Source organism: Caretta caretta, chromosome 5 (assembly GCF_965140235.1).
Source record: "Caretta caretta isolate rCarCar2 chromosome 5, rCarCar1.hap1, whole genome shotgun sequence".
NCBI lineage: Eukaryota > Metazoa > Chordata > Testudines > Cheloniidae > Caretta > Caretta caretta.
This window is the reverse complement of record NC_134210.1, coordinates 82,144,908-82,167,322: the sequence shown is the minus strand read 5'-3', so window position 1 is coordinate 82,167,322 and position 22,415 is coordinate 82,144,908. Positions and strand designations below refer to the sequence as shown.

The following is a 22,415-nucleotide window of genomic DNA, read 5'->3' as shown; positions in this document are numbered from 1 at the left end:
CTTCTGAAGTATTATTTTAATTTCTTACATTTAAAAAAAAAAAAGAAAGAAATATATAGTTAAATGCATTAAGGAAGTTAAGATTGTAAACAGACTCCATTTTGATGCTGAATATGTATGTAGTATTTTACGTACAGAATAAGATGTTTTGCAGGTTCCAGGGCTTAGAAAAATTTTACAAAACATTTACTTGCTGTAATTAAAAAGGTGGAATTTTTAGTTAGATAATGAGGCTATAGATATAACTGAGAAAGAAACTAAAATGACTTTCTGAATAAACCTAACAGACACAGAAGTGAAATGGATGGATTAAAAAACAAAACAAAACACCTTTCTACCTCCTTCTCAGTCAAAATTTAGATTTGGATACAGCAGCCAGCCACTTTACTTGGTATTTAGCTTCTAAGCCAAAAAGGTATGAATTTGATTTTACAAAACCCAAAAATATTCCTGATGTGAACTAAAATTGACTGAATTAATACATTTATACAGAGCTTGAATTAGGTCAGTACATAATGGTACAAAGCACACCGGCACTTCTCCCAAGCCACCATCTTGTGTTCCACAATCTCTGCTTTCATTTAAAAGAGGTAAGTTCTCTAGTGTTTATAATTCTGAAGAAATCCTCCCTTCACATTTGAGGTTAACTGATTAAGCAATGTTTGCCTGACTCTGTGGAGAGCCTGGAACAATAACTCTGAAAAGTTGAATAGTCCCATTCATTTCACTGAAGTATTCACTAAGATGCCCAAAGTATAATATTGATAACCGTTTCATTGCTTGTGGAAGCATAAAGTAAGCTGCATAGTTTACTGAGTGATGTCTCAGATATTAGAATGATGATCTTATTAAAATCTATACAGAAAGGAAAGAATTAGAAGTTTGGCACCAGGACTGAGCAGCATTTCAGAGAGTACAACTACCTTATTCCTCCCCTCCACCCCAAATCAAGGAACCCAGAGAGGCATGTGAGCCCCACCAAGGAACCCAGCAGACCTCATGGACACATTCAAACCCCACTGAGGCAGAACCAAGTTCAGGAAACCTCATAAGCATGCACAATCAATCATATTTTGAACGTATGCACATCTAGTATGTGCGCTGTTTCTGCCAATTCATGTGAAGAAAGCTTATTTTGTGAGAGGACTTAAGAGTACCACCACCTTTTTCTACCACCACAATTTGACCCCTGAATTTCCTAATCCAAGTTAAACAGATATCCAGGATACCATCCAATGGTTGATACTCTATATATAAAAGGAGTGAGAAAAAAGAAAATGGAAGGTAGCAGTATGGAAAAAATGGATTGTAACAAAAAGATGGAAATGCCTGCCTTTTTTCAACAGTGGTTGTGTTGGAGTCTTGCCATCTTCTTCCTCCTCTGGAAGATGTTTATAAAAAATAAAAAATAAAGGTTAATATCCTTTGTGGAGTTAATGAAGATAAAAGTAGCGTACACATTCAGAAAATGACACATAAAATGAAGCAGCACACCGTGAGAAAATAACCACAACATGGATGAGGATTAACATATCCTGCAATAATGATTAGCTCTTTAAAATGTGTTAATACTTCACATAGCCATAGAGTTTGTCTTCAAAAAAGGACAAGAAAAACATTTCCTCCATATATGAATGCAAGGTGTCTTGACTCATTTTTAAAAATGTTCTTTTAGTGTGCATTTAATTAAATGTTCTAGTTTAAGCCCAACATTTCTTAACCTTGGTGGCTTAGAGTTAAGCTTGCATATAAAGATTTGACCAAATTTTCAAGAAGTTCTGCATTCCTACAGTTCTCATTATTGCTACAAAAAATGACAAGCTTTTTATTTAGGTGCCTAAGATCTTGGAGCCTTACTTTATGCATCAAGGTTTTAAAAATTTTGCTTACACTTTCTAAGTGACTACTCAAGTAATATGCAGACAGTGTAAATGCCTGGGAAGGCCAAGAGAAAAAAACCCAACATTGTAATTCAACTCTGTAAAAAGAACGGTCCAATCTCACAGCTCACTAGAAGTTACCTTTATGCAGACCAGGAGTTTTTTCACTGGATGGTGGAGAAAAAACCTTAGATGTGTCTGTTTCAGTCTTTTTGCTATAGTCCACATTTACTACAACATCCTTTGAACTTGGAGATTTCTCTTGAGAGGACAGTAATTCTTCTGTGACGAGATAAATGATTAATATCGATATCATTTCTGATTGCAACATTAAACATCATTTTTACAAGCTAAAAGTATGTTTTATGGATAATTAATGATATAATAGATTAGAAGATATAGCACTCTGGAGAAAATCAACTGTTTTATACAACTTCATGAACAGCAAACAACATGTTACATACATAGAAATTCTACCTCTGAAAGTAAGGAATTATTTTAGCTTAGTCCCAGATTATACCTTTTCAAATTCTATAGGCATTGAACTACATCACTCTGTAGACACAGAGCTAATTCACCTCTATGGAGCTGGAGAAAATAAGGGGTTTGAATCCTCATATTTACATTATGTCAAATTGTTAGTATGAGAAAGGAACTGAAACCTGGGGCCTTTGGTATAAAATAGATCCTAAAAATTTATGATCAATTTCTATCTCAAGCTGAGCATTTTTCCAAAATATTAAAAGTCACAATACTATAATTCCATAAAATTGCTTGCTGAAGGTGGCTTGTCCAAAATCTAGTGAGTAAGAACACACCTCATTTCAGCAGACAAGCTCAGACAAAGGCCTTTTTGAACAGAAGATGACAATAATAGAGGTAGTTAACTATTGACGTAATAGAAAAAGGCACAGTAATGTTAAAAAACCTGGTCAAAAACGGATTTCTCAGCTAGAAGTTATCAGTTAAGTCAGCAATGGCTCCAGACAATTAAGACTGCCTTAAGTTTGAGACCAGTGGTAAAGCTGTCAGGAACATATGATCCCTTCCATGAGGCATCAGATTAGTGAGGGGTGGTAGAACTGCCTACTATGAAGATTGCCTGACACTTCCCACTATAAGACATAGTCCTCAGAGGCTTATAACTAAAGCTATGTTTTTGTCACGGGTATTTTTAATAAAAGTCACAGACAGGTCACCGGCAGTAAACAAAAATTCACTGCCTGTGACCTGTCCATGACTTTTACTAAAAATACCAGTGAATAAAAATTGGAGGGGGAGGGACTGCCCGGGGCCCCGTGGGTTTGGGGGAAGAGCAGCCTGGCTGCTTGGGGCAGCGCCCGCAGGTGGCAGCACATGGCCCAGGACCCCTGTAGGTGCTGGGGGGGATTAGCAGGGCTGGCAGGCTCCCTACCTGGCTCCACCACTTTGTCGCCCAGCAGCAGCAGAGAGTTTGGGTGTGTGAGTGGGCAGGGGGTTGGGGCACAGAATGGGGTGAGGCGGGCTCTGGGAGGTGCTTACATGGGGGGCTCCCCGGAAGTGGTGACATCCCCCTTGCTCAGCTGCTAGGCGGAGGTGTGGCCAGGCAGCTCTGCACACCACCTCCACCCAGGGCACTGTCCCCGCAGTTCCCATTGGCCACAGTTCCTGGCCTATGGGAGCGCAGAACTACCTGGCCACACTTCTGCCTAGCAGCTGAGCAAGGGGGATGTCACTGCCTCCAGGAAGTCTCCCAAGTAAGCACCGCCCAGAGCCTGCTTCACCCTGTCCCGTACCCCAACTCCCTGTTCCCTTCACACACCCAAACTCTGCTGCGAGGGGGGTGCGGTGGCCCAAGACTGCCCCAGCAGTGGCCAGTGCGACTGGCACAGGGGCTACCTGAGCTGCCCCTGAGTCAGGAACACCAGCTGCTGCAGAAGTCATGTAGGTCACGGAATCCATGACTTCCGTGACAAACTCGCAGCCTTACTTATAACTTTACCAAACTTTAACTGTTTGGGCTAAAGTTTTCCATGCCAATTGTCTGCCTCAGAATGAATTTTTTGGGAAAGTTTTAGGCAAAATGGGAAAGCCACTTTAAAAGAATGTGACTAGGGGGAAAATAGGTTGTTTTGACCATGTTAATTCTGTCAAACTTTCATTTGAAAGCCTCTCGTGCCCCTCTGCTTTAGAGTGGCCTTGAAGTTTGGCAGTGGATGGCCTTTTTGTTAGGGACCTGCTTTTGCTGTCCTCTACGAAAATCCACCCAAATTTGGTCAAGTTTTAAGATTTTGACAAATCTGTTTGCACAACACATACTACTTAGATTATAGCAGCTAAATTCCATGAAGATTTAATCTGCACTGGTCACACTCCAGCCTAGGGATGAGAAGGATTTTCCCTACGATTGCAGCTCTGAGCTGCTTTAGACTGGAACCCAGTGGGTTGTGGGCAAGACTGAGATTGGATGAATCCAGGTGGTGGGAGTGAAGACTCAGAACATAAGAATGACCATAGTGGGTCAGACCAAGAGTCCATCTAGCCCAGTATCCGACAGCAGCCAATGACAGATGCTTTAAAGGAAATGAACAGAATAGGACAATCAAGTGATCCATCTCATTGTCCAGTCCCAGCATCTGGCAGTCAGAGGCCTAGGGACACCCAGACCCTGGTGTTGCATCCCTGAACATCTTGGCTAATACTCACTGATGGAACTAGCCTCCATGAATTTATCTAATTCTTTTTTTAACCCAGTTATAGTTTTGGCCTTCATGACATCCTCTGGCATTTAGTTCCAAGGTTGATTGTGCATTATGTAAAGTACTTCCTTTAGTTTGTTTTAAACCGGCTGCCTATTAATTTAATTAAGTGATCCCTGGTTCATGTGTGGTGTGAAAGGGTAAATAATACTTCGTTATTAACTTTCTCCATACAATTCATGGTTTTATAGACCTCTATCATATTCCCCCACACTTAGTCATTTCTTTCCCAAACTGAAAAGTCTCAATCTTTTAATCTGTCCTCATATAGGAGTAGGACTGGCTAGGCAAGGAGACTGGGGACAATAAGCTGGGTGTTTGTGGGGTAGACAGGAAGCCCCAAGGGTGAAAACTTGGACTGGCTGATCAAAGAGACTGGGATGAAAACCTGAGGAGTGGAGACCGGAACTGGCTAGGTGAGGAGCAAAGGACTGGACTGTTAGACGTGGGGTGGGGAACGGATAGGACAAGGGCAGGTTGGAGGGGATGGGGCAGCAGGGATCACACTTGGGGAATGGGCAGAAGCTCTGTGGTAACTAGAGCACACTCCACTACCGAGCTCAGAATGGAACCCAAGAATCCTGAGTCTCACCATTCTTCTCTTATCAGCAAATATCTGGGAAACCCTCTGGCAAAATATTTTATCTTTCCTCTAATACTGGTCCACACAGAATATGACAACCTACTTCTGCTATTAGTCACTCAGTTAGCTCAAGTGGAAGAGGCCTTTGTGGTGGATTTAAAGGTTCCAACTCTGCTGATGACCCATTTGGTGTCAGTATGACATCACATGATAAAATATTTTTTATTTTTTAACCTAGGAAATTATACACAGGAAAACTACACTAAAACAACACAATTAAGGTTACAAAGTCAATAAATGCCTGAATTAAAAATGAAACCCTGGGATAGTTTTTAATTACATCATCTAATATCTAGTTAAGTGCTTGATTCTGCCACCTTAATAATGTTCTTTTAACATAATGTTTAATACAAATAAAAACTAAGTCTATAAACTACTTTCTTTGAATCACCATTAATTTTTTGCATTAGAAATGTATTATCTTTATTGTTTCCTGTTTATCCAATGCAGATGTATCATCTCCAGGCTTTTTATGTCACTGGAATGGAAAAAACTTGCCATGAAAGAATCCAAAATGTCTTTGGTCATGCAACTTTTGTTAAATCAAGTTAAATTTTCTAGACTGCGGATACTTTTTTAATATGCAATATTGATTTTCTGGCCCCATTTGAGTTTGAACATATATTAGTAAAATATTAAATCCTTGGGGAAATTTAAGTATGTAGGTGGTTACAAACTGAAGAAAATAATGTATGTAGACCTGTTTCTAAAAGAAGTTACAATACAAAACATAGAACATTTATCATTAAAAGCAACCCATCAGTAACAGAAGTCATATCTACTCCATCTAGTTTTATTTTGTACAAGGTTAACAGAAGTATTTTTAAGTTGACAAAATATTAGAAGTAATTATAAACACTAAATCTCTATATTTTGCTTGTAGGCGTAACAAATAGTTTATAGAACACTTAACTGCGTAAAATTTGGCTGTTCTATTTTTCTCTTTTTCTAGGAGGCAAAATAAAGCGTACCTTGTCCCTGAAGGTGAGAAATATCCAAACCTTCCTTTAGGCGGATGACAACTACACCATACTGAATGTCAAAGGCATCACTGTAAAAGGGTAAAGAAGTTGCATTTTTGTCTTGTTCTCTTTTTCTTTCTCAACAATCCCAATTGAGATTTTTCTCTTGGACTTAAGCTTCATGTACGTAAATTGTACTTCACAGATTTTAAGTCCCAAACTATTAAGCCACTTCAGAAGACTGAATACCATATGCTGAAGTGTAATGGACAGCAACTGTCTCCATTTCACTTCGTTTCTAATATTGCAAACAGTGATCAAATGAAATACAAACAAACCATTCTAAGCTCCATGGGAAAGGTGAAAGCGTGTGTGTGAAATTTAATCCTTTTGAGCAATACGGGACAATTTTTTTCACCAGAAGTCCCAAAATATTTTATAAGAGATCCCCTAACTTGACAACTACAAATTCCAGAGCGGTCTCTGAAAACTATAGGCACTGAAAGAAGTTTCAAAAATACACAAAGTAACAATTAATGAATGCAGTGTGCATGGAATTTAATGGTAACTATTTTTTACAAATTACAGCATTCATAATAAAGAAGTCAGGTTTCAAGACAAGTTCTAGCTGACTCTGGTTTCCATTATGTGTAACTTACAGGAAAAAATTCTCTCCTTAAAAAAGCAAGGAAATTAAGAGAACAGACTTTGTTAATGAAAAATTAGGCTGTAAGTCTGATTACAAGTTAGGAGAGTCCAAATCAAAGTTCCAATAACAAAGGAGCTTACCCATATTGCACGTTTTATTTTTATTTGACATTAATACTTAGTATATAAAATGTCACAGCAACAGAAGACATCCAACCAATAATGGCAAACACTTCTTGAATCTCTGTTGCACAATCACCCTAAATATAGAAGGCTATTTCTTCCAACACAAGTGGATTCACAAGCTCACATGAAAATCACCAGACAATTCAACTGTCAACCAGACAGACCATGTATGTATATTTAAGAGATGGGCATCTTCCTTGAGGGATATCAGAGTTAGCAGAGGAATAGATGTTAGCTGAGATGGAAAAAAAGAGCAACACAGGCACAAAGCAGTTCAAAGGCAAAGAAATGCAGATCAGATTCCACTTTGCAACTGTTCCAGTGTTTTACAGGACCAGACTAAAGAAAGTCTGGAAGACACATGGTCAAATTGGAAGATGGCAGGAGAAATAGTGGGCCACCAAAAGAGGGCAGAAGAAAGATGCATGGATTATATCTGGAACATGGGCAGTGACTGACTAAAAGAAAGTTCTGAAGGCAAAAATGTAACAGTGCAAGACAGGTAGAAATCTTTGAGGCTGATGCAAGATACAGAGAAAATTACAAAGAAATAAAAAGAGATGCAGGCAAAACAACAATGCCTGGGCTCAGGAGAAGGCTACAGAGGCAGCAGCACAGAAGGGAGAGTACAAGCAGCACAGAAGGGAGAGTACAAGCTTTCAAATAGTGAAAGACTTCCCAGGAAAAACCAGACTGTCAGAGGTCTCTCCATGGACAGATGCTGAAAATGCATGACAAAAAATCTAGAGGCTTGAAAGAAGATTTCCATTCTATATTAAGTTGTTCACAACTGATGATCATGCACAGGGTCAAGAGAAATGCTAACACTAAGTTAGAAATAGCAGAGTGATCAACAACACCTGATGAAATTAAAGCCACCAGAGGCCTCACATCGGGGAAAGCTCCTGGGGTTGACAAAAGTAATAGCTGACCATCAATAATACCTACCCACATTGAAAAACAGCACTAGAGTACTAGATTTACTGAGGCAATTTCAATATTAATTATTTAAAAATGATGTTTGGGAATACTTGGAAACAGTTCAAAGTTTTTAGATGAATACTTTGAAATAGCAATGATTACACTCTGCTAGAGGTACAAGCAGTTCTTCAGATTATATATTCTTGTTTACTGTATTTGGTAAAAAGAACAGTTCTGCATTTTGTACTCACTGAAATAAATTGATATAGGTTTCCACATCCCTCATGTCAGCTTGTTTCCAATCTTTCTTAAATCCAACAACAAGAGTGTTTGGTCTCATTCGACCCAGACCAGCAGCCTAAGAACAAAGCCAATCAAGCATTTTTAAAATACTAAAAAGTATTATATTAACTGAAGGTAAAATAAGAAAATGTTCTTACTTGCACAAAACAATTTTTTTAGTAAAAGCTTTATAGTAGTAGAGTGAAAATATTGCATAATTATGATGCAATTTCAATATGCATGCTTGAAAGTGTAAAATATAAAATGCAAAAATGTCTGTACTCTTCTGAGGCCAAATCACCCATTAGCTCAAACAAAAGTGCAAGAGAAGGGTACCTGCATCAAGTACTGTCCCCCATCTCTCAAATCCTCTGCATGTACTGGTGCATAGAAGGCCTTCATTTTGTTTTTAATAAGCCACCGCTGATATCTGGCCAAGTCAGTTGACAATTCTTTAATGGCTTGTCTGCGAGGGCCCTTTAAAAAAATGTACTACTATTAGTCCAAAATGCATTTTAGAATAATCACTACTCGTTATTTTCTGAAAAATAGATTTCCTTTGTACAGTTGCATGAGTGCATTGATAATTAACCCAAAATCAAATCTAATACACTTCAAGTTCAAAAGATATTTTTGTCACTTCAAAACAAGAGACCTATCAACACAAAGTAAAATTGACTCAGATGGCAATAATAGGTCTTCCTTTCTTAGATACATGTTCCTGTGCTTTACTGGAACAAGAATTCTCAAGCTCCAGTTGCTTCACCAGCAGGCTTGTCCTCTGCCATAAAAACAACAAGGGTATTTTTGTTTTTTTTTTTGTAGCAAAAAATATAGATATAGGCATAGTTATAGGTTAAGTACACATCAGGTTTTGTGTGGCTGCTTGTGTCCCAGCAAGTTTAACTGAAATTGGTGATCTGTTTTAATTTCCATATAAAGATGCTAGTCTTCTCCCCAATGGCAGCCACTACCTTAAATAAACCCAGATCTCAGCCACTTCTGATGGGGTCCTGTGGCATGCAGTTGTTTCCTGCCAGATTCACTAATACATGAAGTGGTTCACAACAGAATCTGGTTAGTTAATCCTGGAGCACCTCAGATTACAATGGCAAGGTGAGAGGCTCAGCCACTCTGACAATTGCCTACAATTTAAACACATACTCCTTCCCCCCTATGAATCCTCCCTTAACATCTACAACTAGCTGGACCCTTTGCCAGTCTTTTGTAGTTGAGTTAATTTGACTCAATTACCATAACCCCTTCAAAACTCGCTGAACTTCCATCCTGCTAACAAACCCTCTTAATTCTTCAGTTTTTAAAAATCACTGCCCTTATCAGAATAGTAAAGTGTTCTGTTTAAAAACAGCACTGAAACAAAACTTTGAGCTTGAAGATTTTGACTCCAGTGATTTGAAGGGAGCACTAACCCAAACTGTGGGTATCTTTAGCTTTGGAGAAAAGCTTCAAATACAAAACAAAATTTAAAAATAAAGATCTAAAGAAAATAGTCTAAACGTGGTAATTTACACTGGTATTTTTACAGAAACTCAAGAGAGTTAGGTGCCCAGCACCTATTAAATTTCAATAGGATTTGAGTGCTTAAATCTGGGCTCTGATGCTAAGAGCCAGGTGGGCAGCTGTGAGGAACCGCAGATGGATCCTCCACCTGCCCTGAGTGGGGGGCCTGCTTGGGCCCCACACCCAGGTCAGGTGGAGGGTCCACTGCGGCTCCCCACAGCTACCTGCCCAGCTCTTATCGTTTACAGGCTGCAGCTCCGAGCTGTAGGGAGGCTGGGTCCCTCCACCTGCCCTGGGCAGGGTGCTGGGACACTGGGCATGGGGCTGCTCAGGCCCTCTACAGCTGCCAGCGTGGCTCTCCCCAATCTGGCTCCAGCCGGAGGAGAGGGGGGAGGTGTGGCTCGGAGCCGCAGCCCAGCCATGGTAAGAGCCAAGCAGGCAGCTGTGGCGGCCCCTCCACCTGCCCTGGGCATGGGGCACAAGTAGCCCCCAGGCAGCTCCACAGGTTTCCCCCTTCCCTGTGGGTAGGCCAGCCAGGGAGCCACGGTGGACCCTCCACCTGCCTGCAGTGCAGTGGGGGCGGGGGGTGGGCTGAGAGCAGCCCCTGGCAGTGTCCCTGTCCCCCATGCTCCCTGCCCAGCCAAGGGCAGGTGGAGGGTCCACGACTCCGTCCAGGCTCCCCACAGCTGCCCCCACGGCTGTCCCCAACCAGGCTTCTTCCTTAAGTTGGCATGTTATACTAAAGAAGTAAAAGCAAACTGGATAACACGGAAAGCAAATATCAACCTTATTTAGCCAAGCATGCTTTACCCCCCAGGATTAACGAACTGAAACACTGTTTATCTTTAAGCATCTTTGTGTCCAAGACTGTTCATTTTATAAAGTTACAAAATTATTCCAGGGGAGGAGAAAAATCTAGCAGTGATGTACATATTAACATTTTGAAGTTATCTGCTATGCTAGCATTTCTAAGGCTTGCACGATATTACAATATACTTTGTGCTATTATGAAAGAGAAATCCCATGAGAGGTTATCAGTAAATCTCAGCTTCCAGAGAAGTGGGAAATTTGACACTTTACATTTGAGAATAATAAAAGTAGTTATGGAAAGAAGCCAAGTTAGCTTATTTTTTTAAAATGCAGAAAAAATACTTACCATGTGTATATGACCACAGATCATCAAACCCACATTTTTTGTGAAAGCATGGACAAGATGAACCAAAGCAGGACGTGAGTTTGGAGCACCTGTCATAACAAGGCATTGAGGCCTAGAGTTTTAGATTTAAAAGAAGAAAAATTAGAATTCACTTATTTCCTTTGTATTGATAAAAACAACTTTTAAGTAATTTGCAACTGACTTTAGAATTGTGAAGATAAATATCTTCACAGATCTCAGGATTGCAAATGCATATATTTGGAGTGAGAAATGGGGCATATTAATTACATTATGGAAAATTTATGTAGCATTGACAACCTTTAACAACCATCAATTCTTTTTCCCTGCCTGCTTATTTCATCAGAAACCAATGAATGGCAATATCTATCTAAATCTGATACATTTCAAGGAAATATGTGGACAAATTGGAGGAAGTCCAGACAAGAGCCACAAAAATGATTCAAGGTCTAGAAAAACATGACCTATGAGGGAAGATTAAACAATTTTTTCCAATTTTTTTCAGTCTGGAGAAGAGAAGACAGAGGTGACATGATAACAGTTTTCCAGTACCTACAAGGTTGTTATAAGGAGGAGAGAGGTAAATTGTTCTCCTTAACCTCTGATGATAGGACAAGAAGCAATGGGCTTAAATTGGAGCAAGGGTAGTTTAACTTGGACTTCAGGAAAAAATTCTTAACTGTCAGGGTGGTTAAGCACAGGAATAAATTGCCTAGGGAAGCTGTGGAATCTCCATCACTGGAGATTTTTTAGAACAAATTTAGAACAAACCTTTCAGGGATGGTTTAGGTAGGGCAGGAGACTCGACTAGATCACCTCTTGAGGTGCCTTCCAGTCCTGTGATTCTATAAATTTAACTGAATTTGGTATATAAAAGTACAGAAACAAATATTCTTCAAACTAATAAGGAAAAATCACTCTGTTTATTTGTAACTTTCAGATTCTCTTTATGTAAACAGTCAAGATGTTTAATAAAAAAGTTAAAATAAAGAAATTCAGACAATAAAGCCCAACGTTCTGTCAAGTTACTGAAGTGTCTGGCATGAGTGATGTGACCTGGCCGGTACTAAACCTGCTGAATAAGGAAGAGTGGATTGTAATTGAACAAGAAAACAAAAATATGAATGCCTATCAGCACAGGAGTCATAAGATCACTTGTCAACACCTTTCATTTTCCCTTTTGTGGGGAAAAAGGGAACACAGCACAAGGAGTAATGTTTGTTTTCTCTAACTTTCATACACAGAAACCCTGATGTAAAGATTTAGCTAGCCCTCATTTTGATAGCTATATTTATACAATCACTACATCCACAAACCAGCAAGCTTCCCCAATCAAAACAAGTAGGTAAGTCTCAATCTTGCCAAGACATAACAAATGTCTGGGCGGGGGGTTTTTTTTGGTTTTTCTTTTTGTTTAAAAGAACCAATAGTAACAAGGGTTGTCATTTTAATACCAAGTCATTTTAATACCAAGGCAAGTCAGTCTTATAACTGACTGTTCTAAATACCAAAACATTCTCTACTATAAACTAATTAGCATTTGAAATAAGAAAAATTATTTCCTACCCTAGAAAACAAAATCATAAAAAGTATTTCCAATCCAATCTTAAAGGCCTGCTCATTAGCAGAACTCTTCACATTAACACAAGTAGGAAACCACTTTTGGAAATAAATGTTTGATCTAGGCAGTTAAGTGATAACTAAATTGAAGTATAAAGTCAAATTCCACTGCCAAATTCATCCAGTTTGCGTATTGCTGACAGTTACAAAATTATCTTAGTTTATAAGTTAAGAAGCCTCTTACATCTTCAGCAGTAACAAAGAATTTACAATCAAAACTCAGCTGCCAATTTTGTTTGTACACAACACAAAATAGTAGCCAACTTATTTTTTTAAGCTATATTAGCTCAGCAGTGATGACAGCATTTCAGTGAAGTAACCAGAAACTTAAACACACAGGGAGAAATGTCATTTTAATATTTTATAAAACCACGTTCATGAGACTAGCAGGATTGCCTATTAGTATGGTTGCCTGACACTTCCCATTATAAGACTTAAGTTTTCAGGAGTTTATACCTTTGCAAAATTAACTGTCTGGGCTGACATTTTCCATGTAAGGCTGATTTCCATCCCCATAACTAGGGAAACCTTTCATGTCAGGATGATTTGTTCTGAAAAAATTCAGCCACAGCAGTGGAGTCATTTCCAAGAAAAAGGTTAGAGACATATATGTTGTTTTCCTCATTTTATTCCATAATATAGTTACTCCACTATGGAAATATACTAATTATTCCAGAATAGTTTTCACATAAGGAACTATTCCAAAATAGCTATTGCAGAAGAGCTTGTTCCACGATAATTATTCAGGTCAGTTTTCCCATTATCCTAATCTTACCACCTTGAAATCACACAGTATTTTCTCATTATATGCTCCCTTCACATATGGGCAGATTTCCAAGGAATTAGCAAGATTTCTGCATCCCATGGCTGCAAATCCTCCAAGATTGTGTTGCTGTTGCAGTCTTTGTCAAGAATGAACATGCTGCCAGAGGCAGGAGTAAAGGGAAGCTGAAACACAGCCTTGTGATGGATGTTCCTGTCCCAAGATCCAAGCATGTGTTAGAATATCTTAGACTTAGAGATTTAAAGCCAGACAGACAGTTTCATATAAAGAGCTGTGGATTCTGGAAGCATCAAAACCCTGTTTTGCTGAGTGCACAGTTTAGTGAAAAGAGATTTTTCTAACTTCTACACTATGCCTCGAGCATGAGCATATCTGTTACCTGAAATTTTTTACATGGTCTTCCACGCCTGTAAGACGAACAGAATGCTGCAGTGCACTTAGGTAAGTCAAGGCTTGTGTAGAGGATCCCCAGTTCACATCTGTGGGAAGATTTGTTTTAAAAAATTTAATATTATGCCACAAGTTATTTTGACTAATATAAACCATTTTCTCAAACTAAAAATTTAGTGTCTGATTGTTTAGCTCCAACATCAACTGAAAATTAGGTAAAATCAAATTAAAATTAGAGTATATTTCTACTGAAAGCAGGCTAAAGTAAACCCAGCTTGTGTTTAAGTTAAGGGAAAAAACCAGTTAAACTCTACTGTAAAGAGGATAATTCTGTAATCAAATCAAGTTTTCTAGATAACTAGATGTTTCATATTATACAGTCAAATTTAGAAGTTACTTAAACTGACCTATTTCAAAGAATTCTATGGTGTTTGACAAAAGCTATGAAATCTTTGTACAAATAGGTTTTGTAGCTATGCTACTCTACAGCAAAAGGAAAATTTAGCAAGGTAAGCATAGTTTGTCTGTTGATTTAAAACTAAAATCATGACGAAAAAACTTGGGTTAAGAAACTATCCTTTTAGATTATCACTGTTTAAGAGAAATTGAATGCCTACAGTGTAATGAGTTTACTAAAATTAAATAGCTATAGAAGTCTGGTCTTTCATGTTCTCATGCAAGCAGTCCAATTTTTATAATTTAAATAACTACTAAGTAGAATTTCAATTCTCAAAAGCAGAGTGTGGACAAGTATGGGAGGGGGCTCAGGGCTGGGGTAAGGGCGGCACTTACCTGGGGGACGGGCTCCTACCAGCATGTCCCTGTGTCTCCTAGCCAGAGGGCTCTGCGCACTTCCCACTCCCACAGGCGCTGCCCACAAAGCTCCCATTGGCTGTGGTTCCTGGCCAATGGGAGCTGTGGAGCCAGTGCTTGTGGTGGGAGCAGCGCGCGAAGCCCCCCAGCCACCCCTCCCCCTAGAAGCTACAGAGAGGCACGGAACTAGGTGGGGAGCCTGCGAGCTCCTCCCTGCGCCTGCGGGGCTCCTGTCCCATCCCCCAGAGCAGCCCCTCGGCCCAAGTTTTAGTTAGGGGCATATAGTAAAAGTCATGGACAGGCTTTAAATTTTTTTTTACTACCCGTGACCTGTCCATGACTTTTACTAAAAAATACTCGTGGCTAAAATGTAGCCTTACTCATAACTCCTCCAAAATGCACACACTACTTCCTCTCAAATTATCTTTGACTGATCGAGTACGTTACCTTTAAAATCTATATAGTTAATGTATGTGAGATGCTTCTCTCTTATTTTGAGAATAGAGTTTCTTCTGTAATTAACCGTGCAAATAAAATTTTAAATTTAAAATACAAAAAAACCACAACATTTAACAAAAGTAAGTAATCAGAGTTTCTCAAATTTGCCCAGATTTTTTTTAAAATTGAAAATCACATACCTACCTGGTTTCTTGTAAGTGACATAAATATAGAGTCCAAGGACTATGACATATGTTAGCAATGCTGCCCACCAATTAATGACGAACATCACTATGCAGCAGAGAATCGCTCCAACAAGAGAAACCCACATATTGTAGTACTTAAAAGCAGGACGCCAACCTAATCAAAGCACAAATACGAGAAGTTAAAAAATTTGAGAGAGAGAAAGCGCGAGCATAAAAACATATTAAAAATTCTGGCACACATTTATCCTTAAAGCTCATCCAATAACTTCTTGCAATATTTCAAAGAAAGCTTCATCTATGTTATTAAGGACAGGAGCAGAAATGATTATATGACAAGCATAGGTCACTTTTTAAAAGGTGGAGTTTGACATTATTTCTGTGCTAGATATTCCTAGCAATCTGGTGAGTGGGAGTATTTGGCACAGAAGTCCATACATTACTCAAGTTTGATTTTTGCTCTGTAGTATAACCTTTAGAAGATGGTACAGCATGAATCACAATGCAAATGACTGCATGCCATGTTAGTGGGTGCTATCCTTTCAGTTCCGCATTATCACTCCAGTTAAGCTAACTCGTACTACTAGCTAACTACTTTTAATGTTTTTATTTATTTGGATAAGAGTAACTCCTGAGCATTGAAAGAAAAAGGACAAATATCATGTAGCCGGACACATTCAGGAAGAAAGTGTAACTGTCAAAGAGAAGTACTGAGGTTGCCAGAGTTTGACACCATGAGTTGCTGACGGGCTGTTCAGAAAGAGGTATAAGGATCATCTATTCTTATAAAGACAGCGGTGACTAATGGAGTGTCTTTAGGCTTGGAAGCATTAGATTTTTAAAATCGGTAAATATCAGTAAACATCTATTTCACTGTACACACACAAACTGACAAAAATATTTCCACTGATTATCATCAAATGTACAGATAAGAAACATTGCTTGAGAATTTAGAGTTTGATGTAAGGATATTCATTTTTTGTGTATTTCGACAGGATGTTGAGCATTTGTGTTTTAATGGTTACAAAGCTTTATCTTTTTGAATCTGTGTCTACTGTCGTTAATAGTCTGACCCTACCCCCAGATTCCTGCAACTGAAAATTTGAATTGATAAAAATTGAAAAATGCTTAAAACTCATGATTTTGCACAACTGACAAATTAAATAATATGCTTAAAAATAAAACACTGATTTTGTCCATATGAATTATGAAAACATAAAAATCAAATTCTGCCAAGAATATTAGTCTTTTAATACGGCTAACCTGCAAATACTGCATCATCATTTGTGATCTACACATATGCTTTCAGAAGTGAATATACCCATACAGCTTGACGTACAGAAAATTCAAAATATGCCTGCTTATTTATATATGTAATTTAGCAGGCTCAATTGTAAATAGAAATAGGATTTACATATATATGTGGGCTTTCAACATATTAATTTCATCACTTGTGTGTATAAGCAATAGAATAAAAAACATGCGCACAAGGTTGTGCAAACACAAATCGAAGGCAACTTATTGAACATTTATAAGTTTGGCCCCAAACAACAAAGATGACTTTTTAAAAAAGGCTCCAACCTAAACTCAGTAGGCTAAAAACTGAAATAGAAATTCCTATTTATGTTGAATGCAATTCTTTTATAGGCATGGCATAGCAATACTTTTGTTACAGATAAAATAAAAATTGAAGCGTAACAGCTTCGCTGCCGTATTTCTTGCGATTAGGGTCATCAATTTTTAAGCCCTGGGGCAAAAGAAACAAATAAGAATACCATAAGGTATTATTTTCCTGAGGGGAAAGTAATCTCTACAAACAGGATTTTTTCACCAGTATTGCTTAACTCCCTTCCCACCAGCATCACCACATAACCCCAGTGACACCCAGTGTCAATGGGAGGGAATTAAAGGACAGCGAGTCCTGGTCCAATGTTTTGTTAGGAGAAACCATCACTCCTTCCTAGAAGGGCCTTCCTATCTCATTGAGGGCTTTAGTTTTCTTACGGCTTCCTTGTTCCAAGGCATAGCTCTTGACTCCATTCATCACCTGCTTAATGAGCCAGCGTTTCACTCTCTCTCTCTCTCCCCTCCCCATAACAACCAGGTGTGACCTTAAGGCAGTTCCCTTAGAGACTGAGTCCCAGTCTCTTTGCCTAGTGAAGTTTTACTCCTTTGTAGTTCAGGCTAGGATGAGGCAGTAGCTGGGCACTCTCAGAGGTCAAGGAGATATGATGGGTATTCAGAACATTAGAAAATTCAAGCCAGTTATTCAAGAACCTAAACATGAAAATAGGCCATGTCTATACACAGGGTTTAATTCGCACTGTGTTTTACATAATAAGCACTGACTGCATACACAGAGTCAATTGTTTTCTGATTCAATATGTATCAGTGTCTACGTGGCTGGGACTTTGTGCAATGATAGCAACAACAGTACTGCCAGAATGCGGAGGTATAGAACACCAGGAGCAAATGGACAGGCCTTGGCCTTGTGCCAGTATTTGAACTGGAAGGTGATATCTGTTCTACATGAGCAACAGAGAACACACAGATAGGTCAGTTCTGGCATCATGCAAAGCAGCATGGGATAGCAGCGGGTAGCCTGCCAATCTAATGAGAATGAGTGATGTGTGCACATGAACATAAATTCACTGCATATTGAGTTAGTGGATTATAGAATACATATTAACTGACCAGTTAGTATGCTTTAAACCTTTGCATCATGTGGACATAGGTCATTCAAGTGTGTACTCAGTAATGTTAGTGTGGACTAAATCCTCCATGTAAACAAGCCCTTATGCTCCTAACTTAAAGCACCCATTTTTTGAAAATCCTGGCCTTAGTCCTTAAACCAGAGCTTTCAAAACAAACGGAGGAACAAAAATCAAAGTTCTCGTCACATTTTACATACTGCACCCACACACGGCTTAGAATTAGTTGTTGGAAAGATTATTAGGAGGAAGAGACATCTTACTCAGGTTCCCAAGCTGTGACAGCTACAACCACAAGCCTCCCATATGCATCAGACGAAGTGCGTATTCACCCACGAAAGCTTATGCTCCAATATGTCTGTTAGTCTATAAGGTGCCACAGGACTCTTTGCCACTTTTACAGATCCAGACTAACACAGCTACCACTCTGATACAAGCCTCCCATAGTTACCAAAGAGGCTGCTTTAGTGTCAGCCTTAGGTAGGGGTTTGATTCGGCTAGTCAAGTAATTTTTCTAAGTTTATTTTATTAAATTATTGAATTATTAAATTAATAACTTCTACGCAGGAATACTTTGTTTCTACAGTAGCTTTAAAATGTGTTAAACCCCCAAATATGAAATTCCTACCTGGAGATTTTGCAAGTGAGGCATGGAATACAGAGAAATTAATTAAGGCATATGAAGCCAAGAAGAAGTTGGAGATTATTGGAGCAATGACATTCAATTCAGCTGTAAAAACAGAAAGAAAAACAAATAGTTATTAAGCTTGTTATCAAACTGCTTTAAAAATCCCAGGGCCAAAAGTTTGCAACAAGGGCCTCCTTCTCTCTAATGGAAACAGTAGATTTGTTAACACATTTTATTTTAATTCAGATCTATATAATGGTCTAATACCATAAACTGCTCTAAACAATTTCTCTGCAATCATTTCAACTACTACAGAGAAAAAACAAAAACACATAAAACTAAAGTCTGCTTCAGAAATAGCCTGTTCTGCCACCAAAAATCACCATCACCCTTGTGTTTCCAGCCACACTCACTTTTTAAGGAGATTTCTAGAAAATCTGTTCTCTCAGTTTAAGAGTCCAAATATTAATATGTTCAATTATACCTTGATAAAGTCTAGTCTAATCATTTACCTCTCTCTTCCTCAGACACAGTCAAAGAAATAAGTTTAGTCTCAGTTTTATTTTCTCACAGAATCACGATAAACTTTGAATTTAAATGTTTCAAAGCTTTCAATGTGAGTTACAATTCTTTGTGATCAATTAATGTGCAGCAGACATTTGTTTAAAATATTCCCTATTTAATTTGCAGACATTCAAGGAGTACCAAAGTTTTTTGAAGTCAAATTCTGTTTGCTATCTGACTACACTGTTTGCTAATTCAGGTTATTTACATTTTTTTCAAGAATTACACAATTAGCCCATGAATATTAAGTTTTCATTAGTCTGCAGTAGTGTTGGAATGTGAGAGGGAGACAGATTGCAGTTTAACAGAGATCTGTGGGAGCTATAACAGGTGAAATCATATACCTGTGGGCAAATGGAGAAGAATATTTGCCTGACTCCCACCTTAACAGAAGACTGAAGCAAGGCTGTTACTGTTACTGCTGATGTGACCCTTTAATGGCGTATGTGTGCGCGGGCATGTGCGGTGCGGGGAGGGGATATCCTTCCTTCTGCAACAGTTGAGGCTGTCCCAAGAGTAAAGAGGGTCTTGGCAGATTCAAGTAGAGGATTGGAATTTGAGACGCACCATCTAGGCTCCCTGTAACTCGTCTCAGTGCAACTGCAGACAGACAGAGAGGGATGCAGCCTCTGTCCTCCTCTGCACAGAGAAGAAAACTCACTCCCCTCCCCGCCCTTTTCCTTCCTAAAAGGATTAGGAGGTGGAAGAGTAGGGATCTCCTTTTCACCTGGATAGAAAGCAGTAGTAGTAGCTATCACTAGTCATTTCCCATGACCACGAAGGACTGAAATAAAAAATACAGCTGTTCAAGAACATGACACTTTAGTCTACTAGGACCCTCTTCATTCTAATGAAACCGCCAGACCACATGTGGCAGCAGTGATAACTTGGTCTTTCCTTCCTCCAACAGCCCTCAAAAATGCAGAATAAGCAAGATGGGGAAGATGTAAGAGTAACAGCAACAGTTTTTAACATAAGCAGTCCTGGAAGGGGCTAGAGGATGATGTGGAAGACCTTCTATCTGCCCTGCAAGGAATGTGTTATTACCTGGGCTGGCCCCCACCTCTGGCAGCACCAGGAGAATCTTGCACTTCAGAGGTTCAGTGGAGAGCAAATTTTAAAGTCCTCTATCTGTGCAAGCTTGCCCCTTACACAAGCACAGATTAGTGATGTTTTACTGTCTAGTATGTATGTATGTATTAAAAATCTGTAAATAAATATAAAAAGCTTTCACTTCATACCACAGCTCTCTATAGTAGACTAATGAATAAGAAGTCAATACAATTGGGTTGGGAAAGGATTAAAAGAAAAATCTGATTAGCTAAAAGTCTGAATATTAATTGTTACCTTCCCACACTAGTCGAGACTGAGGCCTTGTCTCCACTACCAGGGTAAGTTGACCTAAGTTACGCTACTCCAGCTACATGAATAACGCAACTGGCGTCGACATAGCTTAGGTCGACTTACCGTGGTGTCTTCACTGCACTGCGTCGACAGGAGATGCTCTCCCATCAACTTCCCTTACTCTTCTCAGGCAGCTGGAGTACTGGAGTCGACCGGAGAGCACTCTACTATCGATTTAGTGGAAGACCCGCTAAATCCACACCAGCTGCATTGATTGCAGCAGCATCGATCTCCCCAGTAGTGAAGACAAGCCCTGAGATGAATCTGAAGTAACTTCCGAATATGTGGGAGAACAATCCTCAAACTCCATCCACTGAACAGGTTTCCAAACAAGCCAACACCAAAAATTTTTAAAATAAAATTCTATCTCCAAGACTCCATGGACCCTGTCATCCAAGCAAAAGACAGTACAGCATTTTACAGCACAAAAAGAATGCATTCAAAATTTTTTACTCCAATTTAAATTAACTAACCAATTAATATGAATCCAAGAGCAATCAAGAAAGTCAGAATATATCCTCGTAATGGTTCATTGTTCTTCCCATAGCCTTTAGCAAACATGAGAAGACCTGGATAGATATTGTCCTTGCATAAAGCCTAAGAAAGAAAATACAAAGTTAGCAAGGTTTAATTAAGATAAATTTTACATGAGATACACACTAATGCATTCAATGAGGGCTAGTGTTGTCTAGTTAGAGCACGGGGTTGGGTGTCAGGACATGCTGACTATTCTTTACTCTGCCTTTGCATTACTGTGTGATCTTAGGGTATGACTTCACTACCCACCGGATCGGCGGGCAGCGATCGATCCAGCGCGGATCGATTTATCGCGAGAGGCGCAGGCAGAGTCGACGGGGGAGCAGCAGCAGTTGACTCACCGTGATGTCTTCACCTTGATAAGTCAATCTAAGTACGTCGACTTCAGCTACGTTATTCACGTAGCTCAAGTTGCGTAACTTAGATTGTTCCCCCCCGTGTAAACCAGGGCTTAGAGCAAGTGACCATTCCCGAGTTTTCACCTCTATCAATATAATGAGGATAATATTTTCTCTTCTTTGTAAATCACTGACATTTGTCACGGGACAGCAGTAAAAAAAGTCACAAAATTAATCTTTTTTTTTTAAATACTGAACCAGGAATTTCATCAAGATATGGAAAATATTCTCAAAGCTACTCTCGCTCTCTGCTTTACTGTAGTGCTTTTCTGTCAAACCTTTCTTATCCTCCTTCGCTATCTGGCTTCCTGCTGCAGGGTTCTTGGGTTTGGGGTTTTTGTTTGTTTGTTTTTGTTTTTAAGTGTATGGTATCCTCGCATGATCCTCAAACATGAAGCATTCCTACAGTAACAAAACTGCAGTTATTACACACACACAGCTGGATGGGGCATTATATTTAACTCTGAAAAAAAAAAAAAAAACACCCCCACAGAGCCCTTTATTACATACCTCAACACCACAAGTGAGAGGAAAAAATGTGTACCAAAACAGGACCTTTCAGCTCCAGCAACTAATCAAGTGTGAAGTCATTTATAAAAGATATACAATACCCATTTCACAGTCTTGCTGAGTGTTTGGTATAAAAGTTCCCTGGGAAATAAGTTTTACAAACTCTACAATTTTACTCAGTTATTGTTACAATATCTTTAAGCATTCTGAATTGCAACTAACTGCAGTGCATTAGCTCCAAAAAGGAACCGTCAGTAGATATGGAGGATATGCAACTACCAACAGCATTAAAAATTAATTTAGTGCTCACTAAAAGGAGTCAAACTATCAGCTTCTCTATCCACAGAAAAGGTACAGCAAAGAGCGGAATAAACCACTCCATATTGCCAAGCAACATTCCCTTAGCTCTGACCTAGTCGAACCACCAACAAGTGACAACCTCTTAACCAATTCAATCCAT

At 39.0% G+C, this 22,415-nt stretch overlaps 1 protein-coding gene across 2 annotated transcripts in view; it reads right to left on the bottom strand.

Annotated features, from left to right (window-relative positions):
• Positions 1-22,415, bottom strand: part of SLC12A2 (solute carrier family 12 member 2) — a 101,871-nt gene that overhangs the window by 12,452 nt on the left and 67,004 nt on the right. Inside the window, exons 12-21 of one of the 2 annotated variants that reach the window (XM_048850422.2) lie at positions 20,984-21,107; positions 18,543-18,644; positions 15,205-15,360; positions 13,739-13,838; positions 10,938-11,049; positions 8,597-8,737; positions 8,230-8,336; positions 6,233-6,312; positions 2,022-2,162; positions 1,334-1,381 (exon numbers count right to left, since the gene is read on the bottom strand). In XM_048850422.2, the coding sequence (XP_048706379.1) occupies positions 1,334-1,381; positions 2,022-2,162; positions 6,233-6,312; positions 8,230-8,336; positions 8,597-8,737; positions 10,938-11,049; positions 13,739-13,838; positions 15,205-15,360; positions 18,543-18,644; positions 20,984-21,107 (1,111 nt within the window). The remainder of the gene's footprint in view (positions 1-1,333; positions 1,382-2,021; positions 2,163-6,232; positions 6,313-8,229; positions 8,337-8,596; positions 8,738-10,937; positions 11,050-13,738; positions 13,839-15,204; positions 15,361-18,542; positions 18,645-20,983; positions 21,108-22,415) is intronic. The other variant, XM_048850423.2, reaches the window with a different exon arrangement.